Source organism: Diadema setosum, chromosome 3 (assembly GCF_964275005.1).
Source record: "Diadema setosum chromosome 3, eeDiaSeto1, whole genome shotgun sequence".
Classification (NCBI taxonomy): Eukaryota; Metazoa; Echinodermata; class Echinoidea; order Diadematoida; family Diadematidae; genus Diadema; species Diadema setosum.
In genome coordinates this window covers 10,453,945-10,464,931 of record NC_092687.1, presented here as the reverse complement: position 1 = coordinate 10,464,931, position 10,987 = coordinate 10,453,945, and the positions used below count along the sequence as shown (strand labels likewise).

Genomic DNA, 10,987 nt, shown 5'->3' with positions numbered 1-10,987 from the left:
GCATGTAACTTTAAGAAGGTTCAACGTTTATTTGATGAAAATTGGTTTTCAAATGGCTGAGGTATCCAAAAAAGTAATAATAATAAAAGGCGACAGGCCACGCCTTTTATTAGGATCTTTTTGTTTCACCTTGTTTTTGGATATCTCAGTCATTTCAAAACCGATTTTCGTCAAATAAACTTTTGATTCCCCTTAGAATTGCATGCTCTTTGACATCTCATTGAGTGGTTTCTGAATATCTCGCAAAACGTTAAAAGCTAAATCCTTACCTCAACCAGTACTGTACAGTCACTTTAATCTCTGGCAGATTTTCAAGAGCAGGTTCAGCCTAGTATAATGTTGCTCGGTATGAAAGTAGAAAATTAGGTGAGTAGATCAGTGATCATTGAGAAAAGAGAGCCCACGATACAAATGTTTTGAAACCTGTAAATTGTAAAATCTGAGAGGAAATACTGATACATTGGGAACTCTGTATGATAGTGGTATAGGGTAAGCTCCATTATCTTGTTTTGCAAACAAAAACATCCCTAATTTTCGCTTTCCTTGATTGCGAATGGAGCAGCCGCGAGGTCTTTTCGGTGATAATGCTCTTGTTCTTATTTTCTTTGCCGGCTTCATCGCTTCAACGCGTATACAGTAGATCATGAATTCTGCATAGTTGTGTGGATATATATATATATATATATATATATATATATATATATATATATATATATATATATACATACATATATATGTAATACCATCTGGGCTCAGTCAACCAATCACAACCTATGTCTTCTTTGGCGCTTCGTTCATTCTCGACACAGGCGTTCGCAAATGGCGTGAGAGTTTGGTGGAGTTAAAGAAGTCCTCTTCGCATGGAGAAAAGACAGGAACTCATTGTGAAGGATATCATCTTCTGCGAAATCGTGGCGAGGAACCACTGCTCCTTAGAGATAAGTTAAGAGAAGCTGCATACTCGGGGGCGGATTCAGGAATTCCGTAAAGGGGAGGCGCATTTACAAAATCAACATTTTTTTTTTCTTTCTATTTCTTTAATTGTTCTAACGAAAAATACTAGTAGAGTGGGTGCGCGCCCGGTGCGCCCTCTCTGGATCCATCACTGATACTAAAATTTAATGTAAGGTGACGTCACAGGAACGATAGATTACTGGGGCTTCTAATTCTGTTTGTGTTTTGGATGAGGATCTGTGGTGTGATGTTTCTGACAGTGGATGCAATTAATGTGCTTTGTGCTATTTTGAGTGTATAATAAGTGCTCATTGTGCAAGTAAATAATAATAATAAAACAAAACACTCTGCCATTGCTTAGTTGGCTTCTGTGGCTCTCTTTGAACTGCTCAACTGACTGTGAGACTACTGTAGCTGACATTTTGGTAGAGAATTCGCATCGGAAAATTGTGAAAAAGGAGAAGAAGATGAAGAAGAAGAAGAAGATGAAGAAGAAGAAGAAGAAGAAGATGAAGAAGAAGAAGAAGAAGAAGAAGAAGATGATGATGATGATGATGGTGATGAAGAAAAGCGGCTTTCTGCACTAGAGCTCGATCGCCTGTCAAGCGTTCACCGACTGCAGGACCTCACGATTAGACTCATTTCAGTCGCGCCAAATCTATTGTAAGATATAATCCTCAGCCACGAGGCCTTGGCAAACGGCTGCTCGGCAGCAAGATCAAAAAGAGTAAAATAATCACTGATCAAACAACTCAGTTGCCAACTTGTCTTAGTCTCTAAACTTTACAAAATTTTAACATTTTCTCATGAGTCCGAAATCATTTTTCCCATATTTTCACTAATCTATACCTTTCTTTTCTGTTTTCACACAAAGTAGCATAATGCAGGGTTGACTGGGAAACCCGTTATGTCGAGATTTCTTACGAGGATCGAGGTACCGCTTTTAACGAGGTGAATTTGGCGGTCCTTGTTATAACAAACTTGAAACAGAGATAAAACGGTCTCAAAATATACCTTCGCTGATTCTTTATTATTATATTATCATTTTAGCTGGTGTGATGAGTGCGTGTGTGTGTGTGTGTGTGTGTGTGTGCATGCCGCGGTTTGTTTAAAAAGAGGGACGGATATAACGAGGTGAAATCGGCCTTCCCAGCAACTGTCTTAAAACGCGGTTCCCAGAAATCAGGCCTGACTTTTCCTTTAAAGACACTTGTATGTATAATGTATTTATATCGTGCTTCGTGTTTAAAGGGAAATTCCGTCCAGATAATGTTGGTTTGTATGAAGACAGAACAATGTTTCTGTTTTCATACAAACCAACATAATCTCAGGATGGAAATTTCATAAACGCAAAGCACGATAGAAATACATAGGCCTACGAGTGTCGTCAAAGGGAAAGTCCGGTAATCAGAAACATAGATAAGTGAAATTTCGGGGGAAATTTTGACACACATAAAAATCAGGAATTGTTTTAAGTTACATGTATGAACGTAATTCAGACAAATTGACAACTTTGTGTGACATACGAGTGTACATGTTGAGCAGTTTGCTCTCCATTGGGTTTGTACACAAAAAAGTCTTATATAGATTTTTTTCATTTTTCTCGTGAGATCACAAGAAAAGAAAGATCTTTCGTGTACAAAAGTTTCATGTAGATCTACAAAATTTCGTGTACAAAAGTAAAAGATCAATGATATTCTATGTATATTTTGTTTCACTATGTTTGGGGGGAATGCACCCTACAAGCATTGCTTCTTCAGCATTCCTCCCCATCTCCTGCATTTTCTAAACTTCAAAATGTTTTGTGCTTTTTTTCACCCTATCATTTGTTTATCCATAAATATCATTTTTCATATTTTGTAATTATTGTTGGCATATATATCATGTACATGTACTATGTTTTATGTGAGAAAAAAAAATGTATTTACATGTTCTGTTTGATGAAAAAATAAATGAACGAATGATTGAATGAATGAATCTTCAGATCTGTTCATGGCATATAATGGGGTCTAGGGCAATTGCCCCTCTGGGCAATTACCCAGGGCCATTCCCCTGGCCCTAATCCCAATCCTAAACCTAATCCTAACCCTAACCCAAACTCCTAACCCTAATTTCTACTCTAACCTTACTACTAACCAGTATTTAGCCGGGGGTAATTGCCCTTGGGGTGATTGCCCGGATATGATACAATGAACGTACATGTATTATACCGTATGCCCCCTCCCCCCCCCCCCCAAAAAAAAAAAACACCAAAAAACAAAACAAAACAAAACTTACAACGGGACTCTCCGCAATGACATCTTTAAAAAAGGTGAATCAATCTAAATACATACAATTTCAGGGTATGAAACTATAACTCATTGCCCACATCTTAAAGAAAACCCCATTCGCTTTGCTTCAGTGGTCAAAGAGAAATGAGGAATTTTGTAAAGCATGTCAGGAATCTATTCCCTCCAAGTTCGGTCTATTGTGTTTACACATTGATATGCACTTCCAAGAGCAACCACGTGCTAAACCTGGAAGAATCAGATTCATGACATGCTTTACAACTAAAACTATAATCCACATTTCTCTGTGACCGCTTTATAGGTAACCAAACTGAATGGGGTTTTCTGCAAAATAGAGCTAAGATGTTATATTTTAAGACCCTGCAGTAGCATTTAGACGGTGTAATCATATTGGGTGTTATCAATGCGAAAAGTGGATTGTATTTTTTTTTTTGGGGGGGGGGGGGGCGACATACTGTATATCTATTATGCCTACCAAGTTGCCATAGTATTGTCTTACGCTCTTAGCTCTGTCAGTTCATATTTTTTTTTTTTTTGTCCATCTGATTTTCCCCCCCAAAAAATTCACTTATCTCCTTTTCTGATTTTATTTTTGTTTTCATACAAAGCAACAGGATAGATTTTCCGGGCAAATTCATGAAATTCTTCCGTCGAGATGTTTTCATTGCAACTGATTGACAAATTGCCCCACATCGACGTAAATAAGCACTGAATTGATCAGTGTTTTAGTAGTAGCCATGATAAAAAATCATGGGTGTACATACTCGAGCAGGATTCGAACCTACGACCTCCTGATCACCGGACAGGCGTCATCTCCACTAGACCACCGAGCTTTCGCCCGACAGCAAGTGTTGGTTCTAATCTTTATAGCATGCAGCGGGTACTGCGTCGATGTGGGGCAATTTGTCAATCAGTTGCAAAGGATAGAATTTTTCTGTACTAATTTACTCTCTCCATCCAATTCAACCCGAACATTGGAGGAGTGTTTCATTGAAGAAAGATTACGCAGAAATAAAACACAGGAATGAATGCACAGTTAAAACACACTGAAAACCTTTATTGCAGTGTGAAAATACAGTACAACCACCAAACATGAGAACATCATTTTTGGCGCTTGGCAATAAACAAAATCAATTAAGTTAAAAGAAATTCGGCAAGACACCGACCAAACTCCCTTTTTGCGAAGGAGAGTTTTAACAGCTAATCCATATGCATTCAAACAAACGAAAAATGAAAGAGAGAAAAAAATACATGACTATTAAATGTAACAATATAGATTGGTTAAAGAAGGAACTCTAGAAGATACAACTCACACTGAGTAGGTTAATGTACTAATTAAGCACTCTGTTGACTGTTACCAAATTTTCTAACTACACTACAAATGGTCTAGATCTGATGGCGTTTTCTTTGTACGAATTGACAGCGTTCCACCTTGCATAATGCAACAACCCGACGGTCCAGGTTTAATGTGCTGAGCCGACAGTATCAAGTCTCTTTCTGCTCCAGCACACCTGCCATTCTGTGCAATTACACTCTTCTCCAAAAACCATGTGCAGCGGCGACAGGGCGGTACAACCTCCCATATTATCAGTCGACGTCGTCCACGTCACAAAACCCCCTTGAAGTTGAAGAAACATTATTATGTGTACTCTGAATGGATATAGACAAGTGTTAACTCTACTTTAGAAAGTCACGTATAAAGTCGAAGGACTATCTTCGGTCCCTTTCAGATTAGACCAAGGTGAGGTTGACTGTAGGGAAGTGGTCCTCTAGCCGAGTTGTATTTTTCGATTTGCACTGGAAATGACGTCCCAGCAATTTCACGTGGCGAATATTTATTGTTTACCCAGTTGTACTTTACCCAATTATTCTTTACCCAGCTGATGTTAGACTTGAAGTGGCAAGCCACCACAGTACGAATAATAGAGTGGTAAATCAGGAAGATGTGAAAGACACGAAAGATGACATAAGGAGGGAAACTCTCTTTCAGAAAAGCTGAACATCATAACTGCTTTACCTTGATGAAGGAGACAAAGTGACAAGCGTATCGCTCTCATAACTGATGACAACAATGTTACAATAGTTCACTGGTCTGTCATTTTCAATGACGTCAGTGCGCTTGTGAGGTATCAACTTCTGTCTCTTGGTAGGGGAAGCGTTTCTGCTCCAAACTTGACCAACTGGGTGGAATTATGCTACGTTACATGTGTACGTGTATATCCGAGGTACATTGATAACTCATGCTCAGATGCCTTGTCACTTGTCACCTTTGGCCAGAATTGAGATAGAAATATAATTTGTTCTCATTATTTACTCTGACACGATGTGGTTTTTATGGTACTTTGGGAGTACTGCCTTTGAATATCCCCATTACCTGGTTTTACCTGATTATTAAGTATCGATGCTGAATATTAGATACAATGTATAGGTCAAACAGATGTCAGTGGAGAGAGATTTCAATAGCCCTGGCGACCACTGGCAAGAACATGTCAGAGAATACCAAGTGTAGCCCATGTACTAACCAAACCTACACTAACTGCAATCCTTTGCCAAGGTAGTCTGATTTTGAGCCTACTTGCTGTCGCGTTCAAAGGTTCATTTCACTTCATCGTAGTTCTCCTATCTTAAGATTCTCGGTCAAATGCCACAGTTGGGAAGCTGGACGTGTTTGCCAGAGGCAGGTCAGCACACTCTGGAAAGCATACGTTGCTGATCCGAGTCGGATTCAGAACAACCAGACCATGCCTACTGCACTCAACCCTCTCAAAGGGAACAGAAACATTGTTCTGATGCTCACAGAAAATTTGAATCCCAGAGTGTCACTCAACAACCAGGCATAGACATTGCCTGGTGCTGTTCAGCTATTGAAAATCACGACGCACCCTGCTAAAGCCCTGGAGAAACAATTTTTCTTTGTACACCTTTCTTGTCACATTAGCAGCCACACTGTAGTTTATGCATTCAAGCAGTATGGCCGAGTACCTTGCTTGCTACAATTCTAGCCATGTTTACACTGATTGAAATATATACCGTGTTTGCAGCTATTTTGATTTCCTACCATATGCCTCTGTTTCTACAAATCCTAATCTGTTTGTATTTGACTAAGAGTAGATATAGTACCGAACGAATAATAAATTGTTTGCATATATATTGAAAACACATTTGGAATTTCCATACATTGACCAATGCCTCGTCTTTGTACTCTCTTGGTAAGCTTATAACAAATGATGTATGATAACCATGTTTATTTATGTTTTGTACAGTATATACACAATAAAAAGGTCAGTAATGAATTCACACATCACTAGAAGCGCTACCTACATATAGAAAAGGGCGGAGACGCATGAGCTGCGCCTAGTCTAGAATACTGAGACCCTGTTTTGACAATATTCAAATTTACATAACAGAGAGCAATACTACTACACTGTAAGTATGCACTGAATATCAACAATGCATAGAGGGGTTAGGGAATGCTAGGCTACAAATGAGGCTTACAACTCTTTTCTTGTTTGTTTTGATGACATTTTTTCATGGCTACTGGATGAAAGCACGCAAGATAGTCTGGGAGAGAGACTGTTAAGCATCTCCTACCTCATATCCGTAATATGATCATATTATGTGCTCCACATTGCTAAAGAGGACACACGGCAGTGAAAAATCCACACCACAGCGCTGACATTGGAGCTGCGAGAGCTGAAACAAAAATCAAACGGGACATTGTGGGGAGTGATTTTGTACGCAGCCCCTGTCCACTTCAAAGGTAAATTCAGAATCCACTCATTCACACCATCTTGCCTGGGAAAGAAAAGCGTTAATACAATGTAGTGCTCATCTTCCCATCCTTTCCTTAGCCTATATTGCTTTTTTTTTCATGTATTTTTATACGTCACTCCTACTTCAGACCAAAAAATGATAAACTGCAAGTCAATGCAGGTCAATCAAAAAACTGTCATTAAAAAAACAAAAAACCCAAATCTCGCAATATTCTACCGCAGATACTCCCGTCAAGGCATGGAAGGTGACGTTACGAAGCTTTCGCAGATGGCTGCGATATACTTTCCGCAAATCTGGCAGCAACAACTGCGGCCGAGTTTTCCTGCTGCCTTTGTGTGTGAGGCAGACACAGAAAGGGGTAAACCTACCCTCTCCAGGCAGTGTGAACTCGGTCAGAACGGACCAAAAACTCATTTCCTGAAAGAATTCCGCCATCCCTTCTGGTCACTCCCATGAAGGAAGTACAGTATCAAAGTCTCACCCATAATTTGAAATCCTAAACACTGCTTTCGTCCATTCTTGCATGCTATCTTAAAACTGGTACTAAATTTGATGGTATGCTTACATATTAACTTTCACTAGATTAAACAGTAAATAGGAATTAACAAAACTGTTCTTTGTAGTCGTCATTTTTTTTTCTCAATCAGCACCTACATTGCATGCAATCTATACATCATAGTCATAACTACAGTTTACTAAAAAGTAGAGAACCTTTGAACATTTTTTTTTTCTCTATCCTCTCTCTCGGACTATGTACAACTTGGCATACAGGATTAAATCCACAAGAGTACTTTTAAGATGAACTGTACAATTTGCTATACATAGTAATATAATAGTACGAAGTAAATAGATGAATGAACACACAACAGAGAACCAAATCAAACGATCATGTTATTGCTGTTATTTAACATTTAGACAAGAGAGGGCGGTGTTTATGAGCGGCCGGGAAAAGACCGGAAACCAGAGGAAGGCAAACGTAATTCTACCGACGCTGCGACGATCAACAATAGGAGACAATTTTTAAGCAGATTTCAGGGAACAGTATCTATGTGGGCAGAGTCTAAGCTCCTAGTACCAAAAGCCTCAAGATCGAAATATATCAGACCTTTTACTTGGATCATTACATGAGAGCTATTGCAAGGTCATTCCTAACCCATCCTCTCTAGCTTCCCATGTTAGAAGCTCATGCTCATGGGTAAACATGAAACAATTAACTGAAAAACCCCGCAAATTAACAGGCATAAAATCAGATAATTATACTAACAGTGAACATTACAAAATGTAATTTCATCGTCAAACCAGCCTAGAACATAAATAAATTTCTAAGAAAGAGTACCATCAGCTTGAAAGACAGAAAGAGATAAAGAGAGAGAGAGGGAGAGAGAACATAATGAGAAATCTTATACCTATGTACACAATGACACACACTATGATAAATAAGATATATTGTACAGGTATTTACTTAGCTGTGATATCTACTTTGGGTATGCACACTTCCTCAAACCCAGTGGATTCTTATCAAGCAATGAATCGGGCTTCTAATCCGCATTGGTTATGTCCTGGATCTGAATGCTGAATGGTCAGTCAGAGCCCCTTTGCATAATTTGCAATGAAGATAAGCGCTGGATTGAGTAGACTGCACCAAGTGATGAAACAGACACAATTTGGAACCTATGGGACTACAGCAATTGTTCTCCACTGGGCTGGATGCACAGAACCAGACCTCAAATTCCCTCCCTATGGACAGTTAGAGACATAACAGCCCTCAAAACCACTCCAACCTCTTACAAATGTACATTATGTCCCCTTTCTGAACATTACCTCGATGCATTCACCAGATCCAGGACCTTGCTCAGCCTAAGGGCATCAAGGGACTCAACTCCAAAACAAACCCTAGCAAGCATATAGCTCCTTTCTGCATCTGAGTCATCTTTTATTTTTGTTTTATTTTTTACTTTTACAAGGCAACCAATGTGACCTTGTTGTAATCATAGAGACACATTTCTATTTTTTCATATTTCCCCACATCCACCATCACTGCTGATATCCTGAGTGTACTTCACCAACTCAGCATCAAGCTTAGTACCAGAAGGTCATTACTGCCATAAATGTACCACTGAGAAAGTTACTTATTTTTGGCTCCCACCTGGCAGACATTTCCTAGTTTCATTGCACATGAGACTGTGGGAAAACTCAAAGACAAACTTCACACAAAACTCCTCTGACACAAGTTCCGAGGCCAAATATATGTCAAGAAGTGTTTAATAGAATAAACAAACAAACTCAAGCACTGATGGGTTTGAGGCATTATAGGAAAAAGAAAAAGATTTGGCACGTCTACACACATTATCAGGAATTACACACTTTCAAAGCCTCTATAAGAACTGTGAATATCATATCGTACAGTTAAAAATTCACTCGACAGTTAAAATACACCTGCCTCGACTTTGAGTACATTTTGTCTTCCCTAAGTAATATCGGAGATGTTTGCAGTCATTGGTTATACCAAGACTTACAAAACATATCTGAGCTGAATGATCTTCATGCCTGCAGCTTCTGAGACAAAGCGCACAAGGTTGCATAATACACAAACATCTACATGAACACAATGGATATAGGCCACAGACGGCTTTTCCAGTAATTCTTTAATCATCTCAATAATCATTTTTTTTTTTATTTTTCATTTTATTTCCTCACTCCTCACGCACCCCTTCAATCAATTTTCTACACACTTTCAAAGTTTTTTTTTATATTTTTTTTGTATATTATTTCTTTTGATAATACTTTGGGTGTACAGCACGTGTTGGTTAGATGGATTAAGATTCAGGAGGAGGGTTAGGGTAGGGGGAAGAAAGGGGGCGTGGGATTAGACGTCCGTCTGCTTGAAGGGGAAGTGTTCCTGCGCGTTGACGCTGGCAGCGTACTCCCCGTAGACCTCCTTGCCGATGCCGCGGATCTGGGCCTCCACGGTCGGGTACTGCTCCAGGACCATCTTGAGGTCGCGCACGGACAGGGACTGGACGTCCACGTGGGTGCGGGCGCGGAACGACGTCCGCCGCGGCACGTCGTAGATGAGGTTGATGTCGTCAAAGAAGTCGCCGCTCTCCAGAATGGCTGCCACGCGAGACTGACTGTTCACTTCCAGCTCCTCCACCTGAAAAAAAAAAATGAAACAAAACAAAAAATGGAGAAGATTATCATCATTAATTTCTTCTTTATCCTTTTATTTCTCTCTCTCACTTTGCATTATTTGAGTTCATCTCTCCCACGCCAAGTTGACTTTGACATTTCCAAAACACAATGTACGATCAGTCACTATGAAAGTAAGAGAACGTTGTTAGACTACCCTTCTCTAATCTACGTATTTCTTGGATTCTTAGAACACTTTGCTTCCCAATGATCAGTCGGCACATTTCGTTTCCAAAACTCTACCCCACAAATAGTACTATAAGCCAGTAACAACAGTTTTCAGAAAAGAAAACAAAATGCCTTTAACAACAATCTACACTTGTACATGCAGTGACGTATTACACAAATAACGGAATTGATAGAAGTAACAGTATTTTTAATCAGTCAATCAGAGTTAGCAAAAGTAGTATAAATAGAAGTACAATGTAGCAGCAGTAGTAGTAGAAATAGAAGTAGTACTGGCAGTAGTAATTCTTGCTTTAAAGGGGCATTCCAGACAATTTTCATAATTTCACATGATGGAGTACATAAATCAACAGCTCCATGTGTAGATTTGTGGAATTTATTGTGGTCCTTGAGCAGAGAAACATTACTCTGAAAAACCCAAAACAAATTACTCTGAACAAATATGATGATATAGAAGCCTCACATATTTCAGAAATGAAGCACCATTACAATACCGCATGATTAACAAGTTCACCTGTGTAGAACTTATTAAAGCATGCTGTCTTCTTTTTTTTTTCTTCTTCCGTGAGCCCCTACTCACGCATTCTTCTAGTGAG

The 10,987-nt window shown here is 39.2% G+C and overlaps 1 protein-coding gene across 1 annotated transcript in view; it reads right to left on the bottom strand.

Moving 5' to 3' along the window:
• Nucleotides 1–4,278: 4,278 nt before the first annotated feature.
• The window catches only part of LOC140246537 (uncharacterized), a 102,805-nt gene continuing 96,096 nt past the window's right edge, over nt 4,279–10,987 (bottom strand). Inside the window, exon 46 of the mRNA XM_072325880.1 lies at nt 4,279–10,170. Within this exon, the coding sequence (XP_072181981.1) occupies nt 9,883–10,170 (288 nt within the window). The 3' untranslated portion in view covers nt 4,279–9,882. The remainder of the gene's footprint in view (nt 10,171–10,987) is intronic.